Genomic DNA, 27739 nt, shown 5'->3' on the forward strand with positions numbered 1-27739 from the left:
CAAAGTCGCAATTCATGTTTTTTTTGCCACACAAACAATATTGATTAATGACCATTTAGTTGAAGAAACACTAGACCCTTTTCAGAATTTAGCTCTATAGGTCAACAATGTTTTCAATGGTATTTTAAAATTTACTGAAGTATTTAATCCACGTCTTACCTACGTAGTATAAAACTAAATAAATTTAACTTAAAATTTAAACTAAAATTCAATTGGGTGCTCCAAAAAATAACATTCATAATTTTTAATTCCGCATTTCACCAAAATGAAGTTATCATATTAACTAAACTTTTGGTAAATTGAACATTGAAAAGTAATTTTTTTTTTTTTTTTTTTTTTTTAAAATTGACAGCTAAGAAGAAAGGGTAGGTAAATAAGATTTCCTCGTACTACAAGTGAAAACAAGTCTGCAATGTAGACCTGAGATTTACAGTGGGCAAAAAGACAAAAAAGGGCCCCTAATGTATTGTCAACTAGCTTCACGTGACCCGACCACATCACATGCAAAAGAAACTTGTTTACCATGCTACAATCCTACACAAACAGAGCAGCAAGAACTAGGAGGGTCAGAATCGGAATCCTAAGAATGGTTATCGTTAACGACGCCGTTGAAGAATCGGCCTTCACGAACTGTAGGGAATCGACGGCCAGCGGCATGTTCTCTTGATCGGGACTGCACGTGGACTGGTGGGGTGGGTGCGCACTGTACATGATGGCGCGCAATACAGCCGACACCGTCGGAATGTACGCCGTCTTGTTCCGAGCTAGCAGCCATGTTAGACCCATCAGCTGGCAATCCCTGCTCAACATCTTGCTCGTCCGATCACTACCCTCTTCACTTCCGTTCTTGCCCTTCAGCTGTAATTATCCACAACAAACAAGGGCATTTTAGAACTCAAAACGCCGGAACCATGAAAAAATCAAATCTCATTGCAATTTAATACGATAGGCCAATGAAACAAATAATGAAAGGTCATTTTCACAAAAATGGAATATGCACTTGTGTTCTCCATTATTGGAGAATATATTGATGGACAAACCACCTGAAATCTATATTTTTCCAAAACGTTTCACAAATTCAGAAAAACTAAATACCATTTATTTATCCTACAATTTAAAGGAAATTTAGAAAAAAATTGGTGCTGCTCAGTTTATCTATGAACTTATATTACAAAAATGAAGAAATATCCGGGACAATTCCGTCTAATAATTTCATTATAGGAAAACTGACCTTCTGTAGAGCACCAAGGCACTTGGTACAACCGGCGTACGTCGAATTCCGGCAGTTACGCTCCAAATTCTTGACCGCGGCGGTCGGAGTCGCATTCCGATGGGCCGTCGAAACGTTAAACGCCGCCGGGCAGCTCAACGAGCTGATCTGGTGGAGTCGAATGCCGCAGAAACAGAGGACCGCGTCGCACGAGGCGTTCGGCTGAGGAATGTGGATGTTGCGGCTCTGGAGAGAGCTCTGCAGCGAGTCCACGCACTTCTGCGAGTCGTCCGGCATCATCGGCAGGTCGGATGACGCCGGAGCCGCCGCCACCGGCACCTGCAAGGCGGACCGAGCGTGCGCGGCGAAGAGCCACGCCGCAAGCACCGGGCAGCATCGGCTCCGGTCAAGGTTCCGGCCGCACGCGTCGTTCACACCTCCGAAAAGCTCCGCCGAGAGGTCGAGTCGGCAAGTTGGAGTCTCAGTCTGTAGCGGAAACGCCGGCACCGTGTTCGGTGTTGAGTCGCCCGGTTTTAATGGTTGAGCCGGTTCGGTAAGTAAACCGGCAAAAGATTGATCAAAGAGTGATAACAGATAGATGAAAATGGTGAGATGAGCAGCTAATTTCTCCATTGTCAAAATCGAATATCATTACATGCACCAGAAATCGATGCGAAGAAAAATCAGAAGCGTCAGATATCAATGTTCACGTGTTTTTAGTTACTCCGAGTTTGACACTGTTTCAGTAAAAGAAATTTAATTGGATTTACATGAAGATGTAATTATCATGAAAAGCTTAGTAGAGAGTTACGACTTACGAGGGTATGAGAGATTCAACGATAGTAACAGTAATCTTTGAATCTCATTGGATACACGAACGGGAAAAAAAGAGATGGAGGGAGGAACAGAATAAGTGTTTCTCTGTCTAGAACGAGATACAGGATGAATTTTAGAGAGAGAAAAAGCAAAGGACGTCCAGGATCTCTCTGGATTTTATGCGTGCCGCTCCGAATTCGAACGGAAAATGAAAAATGAAAAATAGAATGAATATAATATCATCTCCTTTTTTTGAATGGTAAATTGAGAGATACGAGTAAAAGGAAAGGGAAAGTTGAAGGTGGGACCGAGAGAAAGGGAAGAGAATCGTGGATACAGATCGGAGTGTTTGTTTGATAGGGAAGAGATCTGAGGTATTTGGAAGCTTGTGTTGCGCCTTTCTCTTTCATTATTCGTCACTGCCTTGACATGAATGTGCCTTTGTTCTTACGTGGGTGAAAGGTGACTCCACTCTCCCTGTTATTAGATGGGCGCAAATCTCCTGTACTGTGATTTTCGTGCTGTCTCCCGCAGTAAATGTTAAGTCATCTATATTTGATTACGTTTTATTTCAATTACTCCATTTATAAATACCATTTTATCATTATTTATAAATATTTTTAATCTCAAAATAAAATATACACATAATACACATATTAATTAATGTCACTTACAAATATAACTCAATTTAATATATCATTTATGTTATAATTTGATATTAAAGTATTTTAAAAACACATGTTAATTTAAAGAATTTAAATCAAAATTAAAATCACTTTGATTAACTTTAGACAACCAACCAAACACTTGTTGTTTTAAAAAATAATGAAAAGTGCCACATATTCTTCTTCTTCTTCTTTTTTCAAATATTAAAAAAAAAAAAAAAATACACTTAGATATAAATTATTTAACATATCTTTGAAATTTTTTTGACAAAGTTTAATATTAATTGCCACACTCACCATTTTCACCATAAAAAAAAGTATTCACATAGTGCTGAAAAACTAATAGTCATACATAAATCTAACTCAATTCAATATATTATTTTATATATTTTTTAAGTTAAATTTTATCATAAAAAATAGAATATCCAAAAAAATAGTCACATGATAATTTAAAGAGGACTTTGAAGGGGATTATGAGGTATTTGGTTATCAACAACTTTTACTTTTTAAGTGGTGATGTTACCCTATTATAAATGGTGATGTTACTTTTTAAACTTCTATGATGTTATTTATAAATGGTGGTGAAATGTTATTTCTAAATGGTGGTATAATTGCCAAATACAGTCTTAGTATCTATTAATTGAAGTAAAATGTGGCCAACTAAGACCTCAAGTCAGTGGACAGCAGGGAACTGCAGGAATAATCACATCAGAGGATTTGCCCGTTATTAGATGTTTATAAATCATTAATCCAGCAATCAATTCATTTAAAAATTTTGGATTGGGAAAATGAACTTACACTTGTATATTAATATACTCCTATATTATAAAAAGTTTTAACAACCGTCTAAATTAAATTGGTTTTACTAAATATCAAATAGTCCAAAATTATCTAATAATTCTTACATAATTTTAAGTACATACTTGTTGGCTTAAGTCACAAAATGTAATTATATATAATTCTGATTCCATATAAGATTGCTAGATATATTTATAAGCAACGAGGCAACTTTCAATCCCGCATACAAATACTTGAATATTAATGGTGGTTTGAATGTCATCACTTGTATATATGTTAGAGTAACATAAGTGTTTTTCTTAATGCTTATTAACAAATATGTGAGAAAGGATGATATTATGTGGGCCTACACCTCAGTTACACAACACTTATGTATCATTTTTTTTTTACTTATTTATTTTTAGAGGACATTTATGGTTGGTAATCTTATTCACACACTACATAAGTTCAATGGATTAAATGAATACTCCATTTATTAAGAAATTACCTTGTTTCAATTTATTGTCACTTAAAGTTGATTTATTTTGTTGTTCTATCATCATCTCTTCTTCCTAATTTTCTCTTTTAAGTTTTGTTGTCAAATTGTGGCCAATAATAGACTGTCCATAATTAAATGAAATGGTGGATACTAGAACTAATATTTACTTTTTCTTGCTGACTGCTTCCTTAGTTTCATTTTGTTAATTGTAACTCCAATACAATATTTTGCAATTATATCCTTAGTTTTTAAATTGTGAACTTATAAACCTAGGGAAGAGGTAGCCAAGGAAGATTAGGAAAAGGGAGGGGCATCTTAGTGATTTGACATTACTCTCTTAGTTTTTAAATTGTGAACATATAAACCTAGGGAAGAGGTAGCAAGGAAGATTAGGAAAAGGGACGGGCACCTTAGTGATTTGACATTACTCTCTTAAACTCTTTTAAGCAGCCCCATCTGCATGTCTCAAGCGTGTGGTTTGGTACCTTCCCCACTCAGAGACAATAGTCCATGACAGCCTATATATGCACCAATAATTGTTTATTCATATTTTGTCCACATAAGTTAAAAGAAATGTCTCTTATTAATGAATGATAATTATAATAAATAAATAAAGGAATAACAAAAAAAAAAGGTGTTAAAAAGTAAAAAAAAAAAAATCATATTTGGAGTTTTGACCTTAAGAATTGAATTCACAAACTTCACATGGATGGGATCATTCAATTTATTTTGTAAAAAAAAAAAAAAAATCCTTCAATTATTAACTTTATTTCAACAGCACTATTTATTCATAAAGAAAGGATGAAAATTATGGAAATGGTGTCCCTAACAAATACAACTGTACTGGATTTCAATTTTTCACTCACTTCTCAATTCTCATTTTGCCTAGAGGACAAGTCACAAGATGTACATACAAAGATCACATATGCATTATTTGGAGAGAGAGAGAGGGAGAGAGAGAGAGAGAGAGAAAAGAAAAGGTTGCAATCAAGCGAAAATTATTCTAACAAAAAGGTCATCTTTGCAAAAAGCTTACAATCTCGAGGTTGCTGTCTTCCCCCTTTTTTTATTGGTTCCTTTATCTTTACTTTTTTATTATTTTTTATTTTTGGGTTTAGTCCTTTTCGTTTCAGACTTTTGAGTATTGCGATTTGTGATGACAGAGAAAAAAATGAAAAAGGAAGGTATAGCTTTTTGTAAGACAATTTATGTTAGTATTATATTGTGAACCCCATAGCATGGCATGATGTGTTTAGATTAGACAAAGGAGAGTAGGTCTTCGGTAAATGAGCAGGAAAAGTTGTAATCATAGTGTTTGTTTGCTAACGTAGGTGCCAGTACCCCGATCAACACGCATCTATCACTCATACAGTGCAGTACCAGCCATGGCATTAAAGTGTTCGAATCATTTTCTTGATGGAGGACCATTTTTGTTTACTTAATATTAAAATTTTGAAATATTATTTGAAAATGGTTAAAAAATTAGATACATTGCCGTTGGCCGGGATGAACACCGTTCTTATTCAAATTCCTAAAAGTGTTAAAAAATGTTTACATAAATAATTGTCTCAATTCAAAATTTGATGTACAACTTTTTTAAATATTTCTAATATACCTTCATTGTAGTTATAACGGCAACTAAAGTTTGTGGAACATCATAGACGGTGTATTTAAAAATTCATTCATTTTTACTATAATAAAAAATATTAAAAATTACACCTTTATAAAGTTAGGTGTTTTGTCGAAGGGACAATTTTTATGAGTAGGAGAGAATAATATTATTAATATGAGAATGCATGTCATTTAACAATTTTACTTTAAGCCTCCGGTTTAGTGTAGATTGCTGCTACGCTATGAAACTTTTGAGATCTGAACATGAGAAACCAAAGGAAGCAAAATGTGAAGATAGTATATCTTAATTTTCGCTAATAAAATGAAATGAATCTGTAATTCAAACTGTGTATCAAAGCCAATTCCAATAGAAAAATTAGGGAATCATTTAGTTGTGTGAAGCAAGTCGTTTTGCAAAGTTTAAACCACTCCCAAAAGCAAATGATTTGAAAATCATGAAAAGGAAGTGGGTGAAAAAGTAGCATCGACTTTTCAAAATTGGCCACAACAAAACAAAGCAGCTTTCTATTGCAACATAAAAAAAACCCACTCCAATTTGCGAGTGTTACAGGTACAGCCTAATCTTCTTTAGCTATTTAAAGACCAAGTGACTAAACCCAAACAACCAACAAAGTTATTTATTTATTTATTTAGATCATTTGAATTTAATGGGGGAGAAAAACTTGGTTGTACTTGTACCTGAATTTAGTTTTTCCTCCCAAGTGACTTTAAAACTCATTTTTGTTCTTTCAATAATTACCTTATTTATTGTATCACTAATTCCCTACAGTAAACACACCTTTAACGTAGAGTTTAGGGCTGCAAGTTGGGCAGCCCCAACCCGACCTCAACTCGAAGTTGGGTTGAGTTGGGCCGGCCCAATGTCATACAAAGCTGGGCACTGTTAGTAACTCAAATCTGAATATTTTTGAGTCGGGCGGGCTGACCCGTTCAGCCCGTTCCACCCCCAACTGGATTTCATGATTGTGGCAGCCGAAGCATTCTAGCAAAACAGACATGTTTAATAGAATTTTATTTATTTTTTCTGATAGGTTATTTTTTAGAATTTCATTAAAGTATAACTTCTTAATAATCTTTTTTGAGGCTTTCTGAATTGGGCTTTCAGAGAGGCAAATAGATGGTGGGTTTAGGTGGTGGGCCTTCATGAGGCTTTCGCATGGTACTAAATTCTTAATCATAATTTCAATCGGTCTCAAGTTATACACACACACACACACACACGATCAAATACCCATATGGATTTGGGCCAACTTGAGCCCGACTTTTCTTTTTCTTTTATTTTAGGTAAGACTTTCAGAACTCCCATCTACTATCCTCCAATGGAGACAAATATAGACAAATTATTTGTTGCTTTTATCACTTTACAATGACTAGACAAATATTTTTAAGTTGAGTTATGAAATTACAATTTCAATAATCTGTTCATGTGCCCAAAACTAGAAATGTAAAGCTTAGAATATTCATTTTAGAACTGTAATTGTGTCCATAATTTCAAGAGAATAAATATATAATTTTATTCTTCTTTTTTCCTCACTTATTTTGCAATAACGAAATATAAATACTAATTAAATTTAAACAAATAAACAGAATATGAAGAGTAATATAAATGGATTATGTTGAAAATAGTTTGGTTATTTTGACATGGTTATGCCTTCTTAATTTGTTTCAATGAATTGCTTAATTATTTACCCGGAAAAAAAAATAAAATAAATAAAAAATAAAAATTGACATGTGAATTCATAAATGGTATCATAGTAGCATGACATTAATGATGAATGATTCGATCAAATTCACAATGATGAGTTAAGTTGATAAATTCTTCCACTACATTAGCGGCACCTTTTCTTGGAATAAGAATATAAACTTGTTGTTCAAACCTACCAACCTAATAAAGATAGATTAGTCGTCAATAACTTTGTATTTATCCTCCACAATTAAGAAAAATAGATAGATAGCATGCACTGAGTTTCCAAAACCTGTTTCGCTTGTACAAGTATTAATTTGCCCTCTCTATGCATATGTTATTATTGTGAAATGATTATTACAAGATAAATAAATGAATAAATGGCAATGTGGATCAACACAAAAACAAGTTTTTAAGTTGCGAATTTTCAAACTAGATTTTGTGGTGGTTGATGATCGAGCAAATTAAGTGCTTCTTTGCGAAAGCTAAATGTAGGTTATAGGTGGTTTGTTAACGTTCACATCACAATATTTCAACATTGAAGTATGATCTATGCTAAATTATATTGAAAAAAAAAAATAGTGTCTCTTCAATTTCTAAATTGTAAGGTTAAAGATTAAAGTCCTTGGGTTGCTCAAACTAAATATTAGTGGAGGATTAGAATTTCCTAATCCTTGTTATAGTTTGGTATTGTCAACATTATATGTCCAAATATTCAAGTGGTATACCTAATATATTTCTACACGCAATGTCCAAACATTATATGATTTTGTAGCCTTCCATATGTATTATTGGCATTACAGTGATTAATGATGTGATGTTATAGACGGTGATGAATTAATTTGATATATATATTCCACTACAAGTCGAAGAACCTTTTTTTGGTAGAAAAGATTTGTCAATAACTTCGTCTCTATACCCCACAACATGGAAAAACCAATACCATATATACTATATATATATATATCTATCGAATTTTCAATGAATCAATTAAGAATGAATTAATGAAAAAAAAAAAAAAAAATTAAGAATCAATTAAGTTTCATGTACTGTACTGGCATTCGATTTTCATTTTAAATTCTGCTGAAATGATTATTACAAGAAAATAAGTACGGCATGTAAAGACAAGATGGCACTTTTAAGTTCTATTTCGAATGTTAAAACTTTTGAAGGAGAAATATTATTTTAATTGCTTTTGTGCCTGTTACAGCTTTGTTCTTTTTGTGTGTTTTTTGAATCCATCTCGGCCTTGGGCTGTCATCTATATGTTGTACTGTTTCTTCTTAATACAAATTGACTTTAACTTAATCACCCAAAATATATATATAATATATCATTGATCAGAATTGCATAGACCAAAATTTTCTACTGTGCACCGCCCGTACAAACATTTGATCTACAACACAAAAACCAGGATTCTCTAAAACTGGAGTATGTACAGGGACCAAGTGTAGAAAACACTTTAAAGTATATTTCGCGTTGCACTTTTACTTTTTATTTAAAATAGTATGTAAAAAATATCCCTAATCTTTTTACATTGTGCAAAAATAGCCCATTTATTATAAATTAGTGTTGTAATACCCGTTTTACCTTTTTACTCTTCCGAAAATGACTAAGGGGATATATATGCTACTAATCTCATAATATAAGTGCGTTATGCGCACATTACCTTATACATGTATATATTTTTTAAAAAAATCTTTTTTCTATATATATATTAACTTTGAGAATTTGTAAAACAAGAATTTGAATTTTTTGAGATTTCAGTTTACTTTTTTCTATTAATTTTTTTCCTTCATTTTTTCTTTTTTTTATTTTATTTTTTTATTTTTCTTACCAACACTGTTAAACAAAACATAAATAAAAATCTCAATATCAGTATGTACTGGTTTTCGAAGTTTGGAAATTTTTTATTTTCTTTAGTTTGTATTTTATTTTTGTAATTTATTTTTTATTTTTATCTTTACTTTTCTTTTATACTTTTATTTTTATTTTTACTTGTCCATTACCGGTATCCTCCAATAGTGTCATTTTCGGTCATTTTATAAAATTATTTATTTATATATATTTTATAAAATATTTTAGTAAGGATAATTTAGTCAATTTAGGGTTTAAATTTGTCAGAGGAACCTATTTGCACCAGATTGAAACTTTAGGGGTGTTTTTTGCACGAGAGGGATATCCTCATCCAATAGTGACCTTTTTGGTCATTCTACAAAATTGTTTATTTTTATATATTTTATAAAATGGTTCAGTAAGGGTAATTAGTCAATTTAGGTTTTAAATTAGTCAAAGGGACCTATTTGCTCCAAATTAAAACTTTAGGGGTGTTTTTTGCACGTGAGGGTATGATATGCCTTGTAAGTATACTTTAGGGGTGTTTTCTGCACTTGATCATATGTATATTATGTTTTGGAACAGTATTTACATTATGTTTTGGCCTTAATCACACACACCTCTACTGCAGCATTAAAGCCTGAAAATGCTGCTTCTAATTAAAGTTGATTGATATTAAATTCAGCCTTCTTAGAACCTTCAATTAACTGCCAGATTAGGAAGATTTTGACATGAGGAAAAAAAAAAAAAAAAAAAGGAAAAAAAATATAAATAAGGTGTTCTCATATTGTCATCAATTACATGCACATATGCTCGGAGAAGTGGCATGGAATATCTATCTCTTCCTTTCCTCATTCTGCTACATAAAGTATATATAAGAGGGATTTTTCTATGTACCTAATCCGAGAAACTGTAATTAAACTTGATCTCAACGGAAAAGAACAATGATGAGTTTTATACTAATTCATAGCTAATTACAGTAATTTATTTCACAGGAGCAAATGTTGGTCTTAATACAATGAAAAGTACTATTTCATCTATCCACACGAAACTTTTGTCTCTCTGTAGTTTGATAAACATATATGGTAATCAAGACAATGAAAAGTAAAAGATTTTCATAAATAAACAAATGAAATTGTTAGAGGACTAAAAATTTCCTCTACTAGTATTGCCTAATCCAACTAAACTAGTATCATATTCCATCGTTCCAAGCAGCTGAAAAGCCCTTTTTACATATATACATATCCATTTTGTGTACAAGGTAAGAGGCTCTTTGTTGCCTCAATTTGTTTGCTGATCTGACAATTTAAATTTTCACTATTTTTATATAAAAATAATTAAGAAGAGGAGAAGGAAGAAATAAATCTTCACATATGATATATAAAGCTACAAATAAATGAATTAAGAAAACAGGATACTGTTACATTGATACACACTGCTACTGAAGATGTTACAAAAATACATTGACCTATCAACACCAACTACAAACCTGAATGAACCAAACCCAAACAATACAAAACAAGATAGTTCATTCAATTCATATGTCTTTATCTAGCTCAAAGGTTATATATAAACAACATTAATTTACATAAAATCATCGAAGTCCAAGCTCTCAGGAATCTCAAACTTCAACATGCTGCTGCAGTAGCTCTCTCTCTCATCTTCATTGCTGCTGTTGATGAACGTAGACGACGAATTCAAGGGTGTCGAACTTGAAAAAGGCATTGATAGAACCGAATCAAAGCTGAAATTCTGATTGTCCTTGCTGTTGTTGTCGTTCAAAGATTGAAAGTTTGAGTTGTCCGATAGATTTGTGGTGATTTGATCACACCCCGAAAAGCCATAATTTGGTGGAGTAACAAAACTTCCATTTGAACTTGAAGGTGCTAAAGTTTCTTGGAACTTTTGGAAATTCAAGTTATCCAAGTTTGTTCCAAGTTGTCCCAATAATTCCCCTTGCATGAGTTGCGTTTGATTCAAAAATTGAGTAGATGAGGTGGAAGGTGGTAGTTCTTGAATTGGGGTTTGGAGTAACTGATTGGGTTGGAGAAGTGGGGTCTGATTCTGAAGTTGAGGATTGAAGATTTGGTTTTCATGAAGCTTTTGTAAAAGCATCTCTTGGTTTTCATGATTTGATGATGCTAAAAGAGTGGTGGCAAGCCTCAACACTTCTGGATTTACAAGTGTTTGAAGGCTGAGTAGGTTCGAGAGATTGAGCTGAGCTGAGCTGAGAATTGAGGAGAGGTCTACAAGATCGAGACGAGGACTATGAGTTACTGGATCAATACCCATCCGAAGGAGCCTTTTCCTAATATGTGTGTTCCAGTAGTTCTTGATCTCATTGTCAGTTCTTCCTGGCAAGCGAGCCGCAATGGCCGACCATCTAAGATCAATAGAAGAAAAGTAAATCAACAACTTTTGAATTTATGCGCACACACACACACATATATGACAAAGTAACTTGCATGGTATGATCCATGTATAGAGAACACATTATATATCAACTTCCAGATATCAGGCTCAAAAGAAGTACTGTATAAAAGAAATATATATATATATAATAGGATTACTTGTTCCCCAGAATACTATGTAGCTGGATTATAGTCTCTTCTTCTTCAAATGAGAATCTTCCTCTTTTGATATCGGGTCTCAAGTAGTTTGTCCAACGAAGACGACAGCTCTTTCCACATCTTTGAAGCCCTATAGAAAAAGAAACGAAAAAAAAAAAGGAAGGAAGGAAAATATTGAGAATTAAACGTATATAACAAGCAAGACATATAGTTATAAGAATATATGAGTTTGTGTGTGTATATATATACCGGCGTTCTTTGGTAGGTTTCGCCAGTTGCCCGGTCCGTTCAACTGAATATGTTGAATGAGCTTATGATCTTCCTCAGGGGTCCATGGCCCTTTCTTGAGACCATTTTTATCACAACAAGGCGCTCTTCCCATTTGCCCTAAATTTGTTATAATAGGCGAAATGTGTAGTTATTGAAGTTTATACAAATGGAAAGACAGAGCAGAAAGTAAGAGCTTTTACAACAGAAAGTGAAACTTGTAGGTCCAAATGGGAAGAAGATGAACCCCATTTATATAGATGATACAAACAAACTGCCTAGAAGTCAATGGGATTTGGCGCCGCCCCCCTCTCTCTCTCTCTCTTTATTTCTCTCTCCTGTGTGCTCCAAGGGGGTGAAAATTAAATTTTGTATTCATTTTAGGAATGGTTATTGTTTTACTCGTATGAGGAGTTAACTAGGTCACAGTAAAAAATGATTGGGTGAAGGTGACATGTGGTAACTGATGAATGGGTTTGACCTTTTTGTTGCTTGGTCGGTACGGTAGATGTAGCTCCCCTACCAATTATAACGAAATCTTCATTTGTTCCATGGCTTTCTTCTTTGTCTCAAACTTATAAAATTTTTATTAGACTTATTTCTTCATCTACGTTAGCTTTCCATCACCATAAGCAACATGTAAAGTGTCAATGTACCATATATCAAATTACTACTAAAAGGTCCAAAACTTCAATCCATTTTTGGGAGATCACATATATTTGATAGATTTTTATAAATTTATTTAATTTAGTCAATCGTTTTAAATTAATTACTTTTAAAGACTCAAATTTAGTATATAATAGTAGTGTAAACGAAATGGGCAAATCATATACCCTATAGTCATCAAGGCTCTTAAAGTTCGTGGAAAAGAAGCAAAATTGAATAATGAGCGGATTTCCATTAAAGAGCAATAAATTTTCACTTATGTATACAAAGTTGCTGGAATTTTCGTGAATTTAACCCTAAATATGCAATCTGCACCAGTACACTCAAAATTTACGCATTATACATCTTGAATTGCACTAAAAATTGTATAATTGTGCACTCAAAATTTACGCATAGTAATACGTCTTGAATTGCACTAAAAATTGTATAATTGTGCACTCAAAATTTACGCATAGAAATACATCTTGAATTGCACTAAAAAATTGTATAATTGTGCACTCAAAATTAGTACATGAGTTAATTACCCAAAAAATAAAAATAAAAACATAGTACATGGTGAACTAAACGGGGTCTATCTAAGAGCATGTAAAGATGGTCAAATAAGTGTGTATATCCCATCCATTTGGATTCCCATACGTATGTATAAATTTTAGTACTACCTCCGTCCCATAATAATTGTTAATTTGAAAAATTTTGACTTACTATCACCTTTTATTTTTAAATCGTTTGATATTATTTTTAGTCATATTCCTTTAATATACTTATATACCTCCTATATCCATACTAGATGTCTATTTCGACAACTTTAATTCACAAAGATTGTGAATCAAAATTTTTAAAGTTGACAATTAATATGAGACGAAAAAAATATTTAAATACGATTGAATTTAATTATATATCATATCAATGTGAAACTTATGTTGTTATCATCGTATCGTCATTCATGTATGAGACAATTAGGATTGTTTGGCCAGTTATTTCCATCAATGTTATTTTATCTTATATTTATCAAAAGTCACATATTCCATCAATGGATGGGACTAAACAGTGTTCATTTCGTCACATTAAGCTCATTGTGTATTAATTATATATATTAAATTGTGAAGGTGTGGCATGTCCTTTAACACGTGCTTGTGCATGAGACGCCCTATTTTGCTACGGTGGGACCTACTGATGTCAATCCACTAAAATCCAGCCACGTAGTGGCCTTTGACATGTGTCCCATCTATTAAGAAAGTCAACTTAGCCATCTGTTCTCAACAGTCGCACAATCATCCCTTAACATGTGTCCCATCTCGGATAAATTTTGTTACTGAGATTCATTGAACACCACATGGACTCTAAGTCGATAAACATATATCTATGGAGTAATATATATATATATATATATATATATATATATATATATATATATATGTCTCTCTCTCTTTGTGTGTGTTTGTGTGTGTTAGAAGCATGTAAACAATTATGTTGCTTCATCAGCAGTACTAGCAGTCAGGAGGTAACTATGAGAAACCCAATTCAAAGTCGTTGAAATTCAGGTCGTTTACTTCATCCACCTCTATCTAACAACATAAAGTGTATGGTCAAACACTATTTTATTTATAATTTACTGCTATTTTCTATCAAAAGGTCAATCCATGCACTACTCTTGCCCTTCTTTCTTATCTTACAAGTCTACATCTCTTAATTATATATTAATTATCGTTCTAGAAGCACAAATAATGTACTTAATGTACATGTTATATAACTACATATATGTTCGATGTCGATGAAAACTATAGTTTAGTTTCAGAATTGTAACACATGTAAAAACTGTAACACCCTAAGAGAGATAAAATAGTATATACATATATATATATGAAACGATAAACTTCATGTTTTTGTCCCCCTGTTTGCTGTTCAAAAGACATCTGAATCTAGTAGAAATGAATATATAAAAAATGAAACTCATTACTTTATAATTTTGGCCATCTTATATTTTTTATTGGGAAGTCCATGCCATATTTAGCCACCATAACATGAATTTGAGTATTTGCTTACATAACATTCTGATTAATGTAATTAATTACTTGTCTCAAATCTACGGTTTCTAATTAAGTCACCACGCAATTAAAGTTGACTCTCTATTATGTAATTTATCTAGATTTGGTAGTTACATGAATGTTGTTAGCTAGGTTCTTGTTATGATGTATCCGATATATATCCAACAAACTTTGAATAATAGTGCAATGTGTTCTTTAATAACAACCATGACTATTATTATATATATGGAGAGTTCACATAATTTAGGGTTTTTAGCAGATATACGAGATCCCAACATGTGGATGAACATCAACGTAACTCTCTATGAAATCCATGAACATTTGTTTATAATACGTACGCAAATATAGGTGTGTATATAATATATATATATATATATATATATATATATATATATATATATATATATTGAATGTATATAAATTAATAGGTCCATGCAACTACATATATACGTGTATGGATGCAAAGTGACAATATGAAAAGCGAAGGTAGTGTGATGACCAGGGCTGGTATTAAATTGTCCAGATGTTTCTCCCCATTTTTGGTCTACTTTGAAATGGTGATGCTCAAGGGTCCTGATTATACATATACTTCCAAGGCCACGCAATCACATAAATCAACTTCCCAACCAAAAACACACACAATTATGTATCCTTTTTGAAATCAAAACATTGACAATGGTACACGCGCATACAGACAAGCATACCTACACATATCTATATGCTTGTGTGTGTAACATGCACCATTTAAATATCAAGTGGTTCCCTTAATAAATAAATCCAGCCTGATTGGGTCCACCAATGTTGCCTCTTGGTACAAAGATTTTGAATTTGTTCATAACGATCAAATTAGATCTGGAATTGTTTATACTTTTGCAGTTGGATTTTTCGTTATTTACACTTGAATTTTTAATTTTTAACTTGTCGCACCACGTCAATAAATAAATAATAATAATAATTTAATCATCAAGTATAAGAATGTGCCTGTGAATGTTTGGCCAATTGTCACGACAAATAGCAGTGCTAATTTTTTTTCGTTGGAGAAACATTGTCCAAATTCCGCCCAAATTGAATTCGCACTCTGATTAGTTCATGCTCCAAAATTTTTTGGATGGGACTTGGGTTGCTCATATTAGGCCCACGCCCACCTAAGAAACTACAATATAGATTCATGGGCCGAAAATTAATAATATAATCAAACTTACCAAACTTTGGTACGATTTCTAGATGGACCATAGAACAGCCTAGCCCAGTGCTGGTGAGTAAAAGAGAGGGCCACCCTTGGCCCATCATTGGTGCAGCCTTGCAGGTCAGGCCCACTTAAGTCCACTCGTCCGTTTGCCCTAATTTAACAGACCTAGTTTTGGGTTTGTTAAGGGGAGACCAGTCTATTTAACAGGGATTTAACTAGGGGTGAGCAAATAATCCGTCAATCCGGTCCAAACCAATCCGATCTGTGTGGTTCAGTTCGGTTTTCAGATTTTATGGTTCGGTGATGGTTTGAAAAATCTGCAATCCAGTATTCGCAATTTGGTTAACGAATTGGACTCTGCAAAAATCGATCCGAACCAAATCGTAGCCGATCCGAACCAAATCGTTTCCAATCTGAATCATTAGTAAATCCAAACCGAACCGTTACTGAATAATATATTAATATATTCTATATATATATACAATATACCGTATTTCTTTTTCTTTTTTTTCTTTATTCATTATTCTTTTAGGGTCAGTTTGGTAGAGTAGAAAAGGGAGGAAAGGGAAGGGAAGGTGATGGAGGGGGATTAAAAATGTGTGTTTGGCAAAAATTGTTGGAAGGAAAGGGAAGTGAAGGGAAGGGTTTGGAGGGTTAGCTTGTGCCTTCAACAGTAGATTTCTTAACCTCCAAAAAATGGGAGGAAATGAAGGGAAAGGGAAGGAGAGGCTTGATGGGTGATTTCAGATGCCAATTTTACCCTCAAGATTGCAAAGAGAGAGAGAGACCGCCGGTGATTGAAGCTTGGAACGGCGACCCAAACTGGAACAGCAGCCATGGAAACTGAAAGATATGGGTTTTGGATTTTCTGAACAATCTGAAATGATACATCGATACGGGTTTGAACTTTTGATTCTTGCAAACAGATAGATAAACTGGAAATATATGGGTTTTGAATTTCTGATTCTTGTAGAGAGAGAGAGAGAGAGAGAGGCCAAGTTCAGTGTTGAGAAGGAGTTGCAGAGATGGAGCAAGATTGGGGAGGCTTTGCCCTATTTTTTTATTTTTCTTTTCTTATGGCCTCAAGTTAAAGACTTTATATATATATATATATATATATATATATATAATAGAGATGGAGGATTAGGGAGGCTGAAATGATTTGCCCTAATTTTTATTTATTTATTATTATTATTTTTTTTTTGGCAAGTACATGAAACTATATATATATATATATATATAATATATAAATATAAAGGGGTATAATAGTCCATATGTTAAAATAATTCCCTTCCATTTCTTTTCCTTTCTTTTCCCAAACATAATTATTGTCCTTCCCTTTCTTTTCCTTCATTAATCAACCAAACGCAATGGAGGTTTAAAATTATCCTTCATTTTCCTTCCCTTTCCCTCATAACTAATGTTATCCTTCCCCTTCAAACCCACCGTACCAAACAAAGCCTTAATGTTAACCTAACCCTAACTCAGCCTTCCTCTTCATTACTCCAATCTCATTTCAGCGCCTCCCTCACTAACTCAGCCTCTTATCTTCACCCTCTTCAGTCTTCTCCTCTCGCCTCCGTGAGTCTGTGACAGTCTTCGCCTCTGTCTTCCTCTCGCCTTTCAATCTAACACCTCTCAACCATCGTTCACCAGATTCGAAGCAACGGCGACCTCTTCGAGTGGATCTACTTCTGTTCCGGTGAGTTCACAAAATTTTTGCATGGATCTTCTTATTCTCTTCTTCTCTGAACATTTTTTGTAAATAACATCAATATTTTCCATTAATTACCAAAACACAGTGATTGATCTTCTTATCCTGGAAGACGACGCCGCCGACTGCTATCCCATGGCTAAACTGTAACTGTGTGGCTTTGGGCTCCACTATGTATGCCATCACCGGGGGTTCTCGTATCTGTTCGCTGAACGCAGATCTCTCAGGTCGCTGGAGTGCGATTCAGCCCAATACTTGTAGACCATCCGTTTATTTTCCTTTGTCAAGACAAGGAATCCATTGCCCTAACCCTTCCCAAGATGTAAAGTTATTCATTGGAAAATAGACCAATGAAACAGGTTGAAGGTGATTTTAGGTGAAGTGAATAAAATGAAACAGGTTGAAGGAATGAATTTCAGACTACTGACTTTTGTATAACCTGCTTCCCTTTCTTGGCAATTGATTGAGATGTAACTCAGATTTCGGGATATACATGGAAATACCCACTCCAATTAACAGCGGTATTCATCTCTCCAGCAAGATGGTGCCACTGGCAGTAATTAAAAATATCATATTGAATTTTATATATATATATATTTATTTTCTTTTCATCCACTTTAATCTCTAGAAAATTTGCTGCTCTTTTTTGTGTAGCTTTTTTTTTCTTCTCTTTTGGGATTTGTTTTGCTCTCAGCTTGTATGGTTCTGCTTGATTTACTAGTGTGAAACAATAGAGTGATACCCACCTTAAATCCTCATCAAATAAGTTACTGGAGATTGTCAATTCTTATGTTTTAAAACTTTATTACTAGAGTAACATCTGTTTCATTATGAAACTATGTCTCGAGGAGGTGTTTTGCTTTTTCTGAAATTTTTATTCTTTGTATTTTTTTTTTCTTTTAGGTTTCCTTGGTTCCATGGACTGTTCTTTTTCCCTGTAAATAGCATTGATTTGGGCCATAATTGAATGCTGATAATGGGCCATAATCTATTGGGCTGTTTGAAAAGCCCAATCAGCCCAATCCATGGGAACCGATCCAATCCGATTCGTTATTTCACGGATCGGTTTGGTTCCAGTTTATAACAATTCGTGGGGACCAGTTCGGCTTGAGATTTATTCCCAAACCGAACAGATCCGAATCGTGATCAAGCCTAGATTTAACCGCTATTTTATGATTTTTAAATTGAATTAAAAAGTTAAATTAAGAAATGAAATCATTTTAGTAAAAATAAATAAAATACAACAAACATTAGTAACTAGTATGAGATATAAAAATAATTATAATTTTGCATAAACCTGGGTTTAATGTATCTCTCAAGCATAATGAGTACTAATAAAGCCGTTAATAAACAAGAAATAAATAAAACTCCTCATGAAAAAACAATAATCTTACTTTATTTCCATCAAACATTTGAGACAGAAGTCCAGTTGAGACTGCCCTTCAATCAGTGGGAGTCAAGCTCATTACAAGAAGTAAAACTTTAAAAATACACTGCTCAAATAATAACTTTAAAAATATCATGTTGCGCTGATAATTGCGGTATCGGTCGCGGTTACGATCACGATATAACGACATTAAATAAAATTAATGTAAATAAATAGATATAGATCACTCATTTGGACTTTAAAAAGGGTCGATATCGACCTATATAACCATGATACACGCAGAGAGAGAGAGTGGTTGATCACAGAAGATCATTAAAACTGTTGGCAAAGAGAGAAGCAAAAGCATCCATCTTAGGTTTGGAAAGAGCTAACCCAATTTCAATGCCACCTTCCACGTCTCTACTTTCAGTAAGTGAAACTGCACGTGACCTGTCAATTGAGATTTCCTCTATTTTCCTGGGTCTGCCCCACCCGAAATCCAACTCATAAAGATCCACCTTGGGTGACCCAGTAACCGTAACATGAAGCTCTGACCCTAATAACACCTTCCCATCCGAAATCCAGCTCTTCCCACCTCCCAAAACATCCCCATCCAACTTCTTAGTCGTCTCTCCAATGGATTTTGCCGCAAACACAATCCCATCTTCTCCGAGTAACTCATTTCTCTTCGTCACTGGTCGACCAAATGCCACACAATTACCAAAATAATTCGTGGGTACCGGATAATCCAATCGGGTAATTCCACCTGCTATGAACCCGAAATAGTGAAGTTCTTCACATACCTCTTTGTTGTCAATCCCTCGAGCTTTAGTCAAGCAAGCCCACACAAATGCGCAAGTTATAATATATGGTGTTAAATGCAAATCCGGTGACCCGAATATCTTCTTGGATCGGGTTCGGATCCATTGCTTGAGTTTCTCCATATGGGTTGGACCCATCACAAACGTGGCCCTAACCATGTCTTTTAAACCCATCCTACTGGTGTCCATGAACTCCTTTTGTGAAGTTCTTAGGCTCCACCACTCTTCGAGAAAGATTGGTTCAAGTCCATTCGGGTCAGAGATCACGGACCTGTCATAGAACTGGTTCAACACAGGTAAGTCCGAGTCTATACCCAATCTAAAAATGGAGGCCCAAGATTTCAAGAAGTTGTTGAAAGTTCTTCCATCACCAAGCACATTGAGAAATGTGAATCCAATACAAATACCACAATTGGGAAAAACTGTAATTTGGATTGCCAGAGTAGGGTGAGTATGTGGGTCAGATGACACAGTTGGTGGTTCTAGCTGAGGGACAAGGTGGTGGAAGTCTCGGACGTGTCGCGGGTAGTGGCCTGTGAGATGGTTGAAGTAGTCTCCGGTGGACTCGGCGACGGTTAAGGAGATGGAGTCGCCTTCTGTGTAAACGAGGTGGGGCTTGGTGGGGTGTAATGGTGTAGTCAGGTTTCCGGCGAGAGGAAAGAAGCGTTGGAGGGTGAGGGAGAGAGAGTGTTTGAGGTTGGGGAGGATGATGGTGGTGAAGTGGGTGGTGGATACGTGGGGGAGTTCATAGAAGAAGAGGGGTTGGCTTGGAGAGAAGAGAAGCCATGGTATGTCAAAGAAGGTGAGGGGAAGAGAGGTTGGAGGAACTGAGCCTGGTGGTGGAGAGATTTCACAATGTTCAACCACCTTCACTTTCTGCTCTGCTGAAGCCATGAGACAGAGAGAAACTAGAGAGAGAGAGAGAAGTCCTTTAGAAACCCTTTACCCAATAGCAGCCTAATCTGGCTTCTATCCCAAATCTTCAATTTACTCCACAAGTCTTTGGGCTTTCAGAATGAAATAGAAAACTGTCCATACACATCAACAAATTAACAGTCCTGTCACATCATGAAATTTGAGCTATTACAAAACATGTTTTAGAAACCATTCGAATAAAATAACCAAAAATATAATTCAAACTACAAATCCAAGTCCATTCATGGTCCCAATTCAACACAAATAATCTAAAACGAATTTCCAGTGTGCTATTATGATAATTATTAACTTAAATACAACTATAAAATGATTTATACATGAATAAATAAAATAGGCCTCAAGTTAATTATACATGTATTCGTCAATAAACATAAGTACATGAGTGAATCAAGAAAATCTACTCAATTTATACATACTCAAATGGTATAAAAATAAGTAGAATCACATTGATTGATAAAAAACAAGGTCACTTTCTTTTCACTTTCATCCTATTTAATTAACAAAATTATATTTTCTCATAATTTTTATGAAAAATTTTCATACTAATCAAATGTACGATAAAAACTTAATTTTCTTCAATTTCGATCACTTTTACTTTCTATCAAAAAATTCTATCTAAACAAATGGATTCATAGTGTTTCAGGACTTAAATAATTAAAAAAAAAAATCTCAAAAATAGGTCTTATTAGTCTTTAAAAATAATATTATAACTTATTTATCTTTCAATTAGAAAAGTAAAACTGGAAAGTAATTTTAAAAAGTTTAGTTAAGAAAAAAATAAATAAAATAGATTTCGATAATTTTGGATAAGGAGCATCCAATGTGCAATCCATTTTGGGAGATCTATTTTCTTCAAATGTACAATCAATTATATAAAATTCTGTCAAATGAACAATAATTTTTTTTTTCTTTCTATATAAGGTAAGTTTAAAGTGGTTGTTAGTCTAGGTGATACTATTACACATCTACAAAGAGTGGGAAAAGAAAAGAAAAGAAAAGAAAAGATTTTTTTAGAATCACTACTTTTACACGTGCGTCAATTGAAAAGAGTCTAGCCCTCAACTGACACCCTGCCTCGTTATAAATAAATGTCAGTTGAATCATCAATTGCCTTTATTGTCTGGTTGGTGAATTTCTAGTTAATAATGTTTTTTTTGTGAACCTCATCGGAACTTCAGTTCTGGGTTTTACTTAGCATTTACATGGCTTTGTTTTTTGAATTAATCTCTAGCAGACCTTTTGTTCTGATTTCCGGTTTATATTTATAGAGCTTTTTTTTTTTTAGTTAAATATATTTATAGAGCTTTTGTTTTGTTCAATTATCATCTCCTCGCATACACGTCTTTACTGGAGTGTTGAGCTTTATTTTTATTCATGTATATAGTGTGAACTTTGACTGTAATTCAGGTTTGGGAGAAATTCTTGTACTTCAAATACTATCTTCAAATCAGTTGTAAGGCTAACGGAATGAGTTTATTGGCAAACAAATTGTAAGGATTGGTCTGACCCACAGATTGGTGTGATTCAGTTTTGGGAGAAAATTTTGTAAGAAATTTTTGTAAGGAAAAACAAGAGATATCTTGAGTCTTCGAATTTCGTAAAAATCGCCGTGTTATAGTTTGCAATTTGTAATTTTTCTTTTCTTATCTCTATTATAATTGCGTTATTTAATTACTTATTTCATATCTTTATAATTACATAATTGTGTTATTTAATTGCTTATTTCATATTTTTGTATAATTACATAATTTTGTTACTTGAAATTGCTTTTTTAAATCGAAAATTGTCTATTATTTGCCATAGACTCTATTCACTCCCTCTAGAGTCAATACTTGAATAACAATTTGTCACTTACAGGAGTATTTTGGATAATTCAATTTGAAATTCATTCTTTTTAAAATTTTATATTTGTCTATTCATACATATTTTATATTTGCAACCAAATAATAGAATGAGAATGATCATTCTATTACAAACAATAAAATATGAATGACACATTTTATTGCATTCTCATTTGTATTTCATTCCATTCTGCATACCAAACACAACATTACATATTTCATTTATTTTAATCTCTATCTCTTTATCCAAGCTCATCTTTATTTATAGAGTTTTCAAATTCAAATTCTTTATTGGACAAGAATTTTACAATTATAAGGAGTTTCGATATCAATCACAAAGAAACCTTCAATTTACTCCACAAAATGAAATCTTCAAATCTTTGGGCTTTCAAAATGAAATAACAAATTGTCTTTAAAAATATCAACAAAGTGCGACAGGCCCAAAATAGTAGGACCAGTTCAGTTACGACCCGAAATATGAGCTATTACAAAAACATGTTTTAGAAACCATCCAAATAAAATAACTAAAAAAATAATTCAAAATACAAATCCAAATCCATTCATGGTCTCAATTCAATACAAATAATCTCAAACAAATTTGAGTGTGCTACCATGATAATTATCAACTTAAATACAACTATAAAATGGTTTATACATGAATATATAAAATAAGCCTCAAGTTAATTATACATGGATCCGTCAAAGAACACAAGGTATAACGGGTGGGCGCTCGCCCATTTACCCAAAAGCTCGAACTGTTAGGTAAGGCTGCATACCCACGCATTTATACCCAATCTCTTTCCCATCCGATTCCGATGTGGGACAAAATGACCCTTGTTACATTCTCCCCCACCCAAACTCGCAACGCCCTCGTTGCGGTTGGACCACCCTGCCTACCCGGGTGGACTCACCCGGATGCCTTCCGGGCCGGGCACTTGGCATGGCACCGGATCAAGGATTGGGTTTGGCTCTGATACCAACTGTAACGGGTGGGCGCTCGCCCATTTACCCAAAAGCTCGAACTGTTAGGTAAGGCTGCATACCTACGCATTTATACCCAATCTATTTTCCATCCGATTCTGATGTGAGACAAAATGATCCTTGTTACACAAGGACACCAATGAATCAAGAAAATCTACCCAATTTATACATACTCAAATAAACTAGTTCGTAAAAAATCCATTTTAGATCAAAAAGGGAGCAAACAAATATTTTTTAAAAATTAGACTCATAATGCATTTGTTTGTATGGCCTGCCTAGTCCAATCACAATGATGATGTTGGAAAGGCGCAGAGAGGTGCGTGTCATTATGCAAATATAAGTGGATTTGGCTCATTATTGCCGGAATAATGGTCTACTTCTTCACGTCCATCGTGCAATGCATGCAGTTATTGATAGACGAAAAAATATGATATCCATTTTTGTGTACTAGTTAAAGCATTATGTATGTCTGATGCATAGACATACCTCAATAGATTTAAATAAAAATTATCCAATTTTGAAGCACTAAGCCGGTGCGAATTATTGGGGTTGCCGGGTCGATCACCCAAGTTTGGGTGGGGATAACCAAAAAATGATTGAAGTCATATACCGGGTCCACGTCTCTCAATGAGTCTAGATAATCAAAAGGGAACAGGATTGTTTGACTGTCCTTGCCCAACATTAAAATGGATGCTTTTGCTGCTATTAAAATGGTTCCATAACCTTAATAATTAAACATTGAAAATAGATAATTGCCTAATAATTGATGAGTAAACTCGTCGTAACTATCATTTTGGTGAAGTTCTAGGACCTTTAATCCTAGTACCATAATGTGTAACTTTTTTTTTAGGTGTGCGTAATCATTGTTACAAGGTTCAGAATTTACTTTGTCTTGAAATTTAAGTTAGAATATAAATGAGAGAGATAGTGATTTATGACTTAAATAATTAAAAAAAATTTAAAAATTCTCAAGAATAGGTCCTATTAGTCTTTTAAAAAAATATTATAACTTATTTATCTTTCAATTAGAAAAGTAAAACTTGAAAGTAATTTTTAAAAATTTAGTTAAGAAAAAAATAAATAAAATAGATTTTGATAATTTTGGATAAGGAACATCCAATGGGCAATCCATTTTGGGTGATCTATTTTCTTCAAATGTACAATCAATTATATAAAATTCTGTCAAATGAACAATAATTTTTTTTTTCTTTCTAAATAAGGTAAATTTAAAGTGGTTGTTAGTCTAGGTGATACTATTACACATCTACAAAGAGTACAAAAAGAGAAGTAAAAACAAGATGTTTTTTAGAATCACTATTTTTCAAGGGGAATTAGAAATTGTTAATGGGGAGCTAATATTAAATAAGGAGGAATTAGGGATCGAAAAACTAATAAGTTATAAAATTTTAAAGAAAATAGGGTTAAACTTTAGAAGGAGAGAAGGAGTGAATTCTCTCGTTTGTGCAAGATTATGAATTTAGAAGTTCTCTGTGTTTTAGCTTAGTGATTATTTAGGACTAGTTTGACTTGGGCCTATTTAGTTGAGCTTTTATTTTAAAATTGTGACTTAAATATTAGGCTTGTTTAGATGCTTTAAAATTGAAAAACTAATATTATTACTGATTTTTTTTATTATTATTTTTTTTTAAACATTAGGCTACATATACCTGTACTTTTGTGGCCGCGCGGGGCAGGGGGGGTGGGGATCCGCCACTGTTATTTTTACATGTGCTGATCATTGAAGAGAGTCTGGCCCAAACTAACACTCTGCCTCGTTATAAATAAATGTTTGTTGAATGATCAATAGCCTTTACTTCCTGGTTGGTGGATTAATTAATAAATTTTATTATTATTATTTTTTTGGCAATGCTTGCCAGCACTCTTTATACAGACTTTATATATACTAAAAAATTATAACATAAACACGCAATACATTTGGAGCATAATAATTAGTATCGTTGATCATATGGCTCCGACAAACACACTGACTGTAGTTAAGCATTGATCATATGGCTTCAACTTACATGACTTCAACTTACATGAGTGGACTTACTCGTGTAACCCTATTTTTTTGGGCAAGTTTGTGTACTTGGATAGTTGTATTAAGACTTTAACTCCTATTTTTGGTATATGTAGAGGAGCTAACTTAATTTGGGAATGTAAATGGATCATTCATGTCAAATTTTTGAGAATATATTTAAATGGCTCATTTTCGTTTCATTTACGCGTATTGTGACATTTTTGTAGTGGTCTAAAAGACCAACCTTCATTTGAGGGGGAGGCTATTTTTTTAAAAGAAAGAAATGTTACATTTTTGGGTTCTGCGATAGATCCTAGACCTAGATTTCAGTATACTTTGGAAAATTGCACCTTTCACTTGGATCTTTACTCTAATTGCACTTTTGATCCAGGACTCCACTCAATTCACCTTGTAACAATGTTAAACGACCATTGTACCTTTAGTGAGACAATTTAATCAATGTTATTGGATCAAATGACCACGTTACTTTTGATTTGACCTCGGATTAGAGTAAGGACTCGGATTGATTTGCATCACCCGGTATTGATCTGAATCCACCGGATTTGGATCGTTACACGTTGGAGGAACTAAGTCTGGTGGCGGAGAGATTTCATAATGTTTAATCACCTTCACTTTGTTCTTTGCTTAGGGATGGAAATGGGGCGGGAATCTCATTCCTTATCCCCATCTGTATTTAGTTTTTTCATTCCTATAACTATCCCAAAATCTGTTCGGTTTTTTAAAACAGCCCCAATCTCCGTCCTCATTTACATAATCAGTTCCCCAAAACTATCCCAAACGGGGCGGGGCCCTATCGGGTTGAGAATTTTTTTCATCCTTACTCACTAACACTCTGCCTCGTTATAAATAAATGTTAGTTGAATCATCAATAGCCTTTATTTTCTGGTTGGTGAATTAGTTAATAATGTTTGTTTTTTTTTTTTTTTTTTTTTTTTTTTTTTTTTTTTTTTTTTTTGGCAATGCTTTTCAGCACTCTATTTACAGACTTTATATATACTAAAAAAATTTGAACATAAACACGCAGAACATTTGGAACATAATTTTTTTCATCCTTACTTATGGTTTTTTTTTTTTTACAAAACTTAAGACATGAAATAAAATGAGGATTAAAGTTTCTTCCTATGTATATATATTTAACCAATTTTAATAATATTTCATAATATGTAAAGACAATCTAATAAATTTATAGTATATTCGAGACGGGATAGGGCATCCCTCCCCTGAAATGGCCCAAAAGCCGCCGAATTTTTCAAAGCAACTCACATTTTTGTTCCCATTTACATAATCGGTCCTCCAAACTCACCCCAAACAGGACGAAACGGGGTGGGAATTTTTGCCATTTCTTAGCTCTAGTGAAGCCATGAGAGAGCGAGTGAAACTAGGGAGAAGTCCTTTAGAAACCCTTTACCCAATAATTAAGGAACAACTACAAAGTAGTGCTATATTGTTGTAACATGGCTCTATATATATATATTTCCTATATATTTATGGTGGGTGCGAAAAAAAAAAAAAGTGAGACGGCGAAGAAGAAGAATTAATTTATTAATTTATTTATTATCTTATAATTTTCTTGTATTCATAGAAGGTATCTATTGTTATTAATTGTTTGGAGAGGCGCATCTCGTTGGGCGTGGAGAAGCATTGGGAACCCAATTTATTTCTTCGGACTATCTAATTAAATAAATGGGGAAGCATCTATATATTTTATGTGGCATTATAGCCATGGACAAAATTATTAAAAATAATAATTAAAGGTTGGTATGGCCCACAAAGTATTTGATTCTCACAAGGTTTGACCCCAATGTGGTTTTCTACTCCTTTATTCAATTATTCAGCTGTGTGTGTACCAAAGGCGGATCCACCCACCCACATTTTTTTTTACTTTATCATGCTACTTTAAGCACAGTCTAAAATTAGCCCACTTAATTCAAAAATACTGAATTCGTCCTTAGTGTTTACCAAAGACAGATCTAAAGGTGGGCGAAGGTGGGCTTCAACCTACCCAAAATTTTTTTCTTTTACCATACTATTTTAAGCACAGTCCAAAAAATATATATATATATACATAGTAATGGTAACCCACCCTAAATTAGCCTAGTCTAAAGTTCGCCCATCCCATTCAAAAATGCTAAATTCGCCCTTGGTGTTTACTTTTTCCGTTTTTAACCAAGTCTCAGCAATAA

At 33.7% G+C, this 27739-nt stretch overlaps 3 protein-coding genes across 3 annotated transcripts; all 3 read right to left on the minus strand.

Annotated features, from left to right (window-relative positions):
• Positions 1-366: 366 nt before the first annotated feature.
• LOC132308051 (uncharacterized GPI-anchored protein At4g28100) lies at positions 367-2284 on the minus strand. Its single transcript, XM_059806005.1, has 2 exons — positions 1232-2284; positions 367-858 (listed from the first exon to the last, which is right to left on the minus strand). The coding sequence occupies exons 1-2, from the start codon at positions 1841-1843 to the stop codon at positions 535-537; spliced, it is 936 nt and encodes a 311-aa protein (XP_059661988.1). The 5' UTR covers positions 1844-2284; the 3' UTR covers positions 367-534.
• Positions 2285-10703: 8419 nt separating this feature from the next.
• On the minus strand, positions 10704-12074 carry LOC132310426 (transcription factor MYB74). Its single transcript, XM_059808599.1, has 3 exons — positions 11939-12074; positions 11690-11819; positions 10704-11502 (listed from the first exon to the last, which is right to left on the minus strand). The coding sequence occupies exons 1-3, from the start codon at positions 12069-12071 to the stop codon at positions 10704-10706; spliced, it is 1062 nt and encodes a 353-aa protein (XP_059664582.1). The 5' UTR covers positions 12072-12074.
• A 6870-nt stretch (positions 12075-18944) lies between these two features.
• LOC132308052 (phenolic glucoside malonyltransferase 1-like) lies at positions 18945-20753 on the minus strand. The gene has a single exon (XM_059806006.1). It carries the CDS (start codon positions 20649-20651, stop codon positions 19257-19259), a length of 1395 nt encoding a protein of 464 aa, XP_059661989.1. The 5' UTR covers positions 20652-20753; the 3' UTR covers positions 18945-19256.
• Between the last annotated feature and the right edge of the window lie 6986 nt (positions 20754-27739).

Source organism: Cornus florida, unplaced genomic scaffold (genome assembly GCF_030987335.1).
Source record: "Cornus florida cultivar Cherokee Brave unplaced genomic scaffold, ASM3098733v1 CherokeeBrave_3.0.0_Hap2_Chr05, whole genome shotgun sequence".
Lineage (NCBI taxonomy): Eukaryota > Viridiplantae > Streptophyta > Magnoliopsida > Cornales > Cornaceae > Cornus > Cornus florida.

Bases quoted from the DNA above. Each gene is read 5' to 3' on its own strand.
- LOC132308051 (XM_059806005.1), bottom strand. From the start codon at position 1,843: ATGGAGAAATTAGCTGCTCATCTCACCATTTTCATCTATCTGTTATCA. The intron at 859-1,231 runs GTCAGTTTTCCT...GGATAATTACAG, and splicing joins GCCTTGGTGCTCTACAGAAG to CTGAAGGGCAAGAACGGAAG.
- LOC132310426 (XM_059808599.1), bottom strand. From the start codon at position 12,071: ATGGGAAGAGCGCCTTGTTGTGATAAAAATGGTCTCAAGAAAGGGCCA. The intron at 11,820-11,938 runs GTATATATATAC...CTTTTTCTATAG, and splicing joins AAACCTACCAAAGAACGCCG to GGCTTCAAAGATGTGGAAAG. The intron at 11,503-11,689 runs GTAATCCTATTA...TATTGATCTTAG, and splicing joins CATAGTATTCTGGGGAACAA to ATGGTCGGCCATTGCGGCTC.
- LOC132308052 (XM_059806006.1), bottom strand. From the start codon at position 20,651: ATGGCTTCAGCAGAGCAGAAAGTGAAGGTGGTTGAACATTGTGAAATC.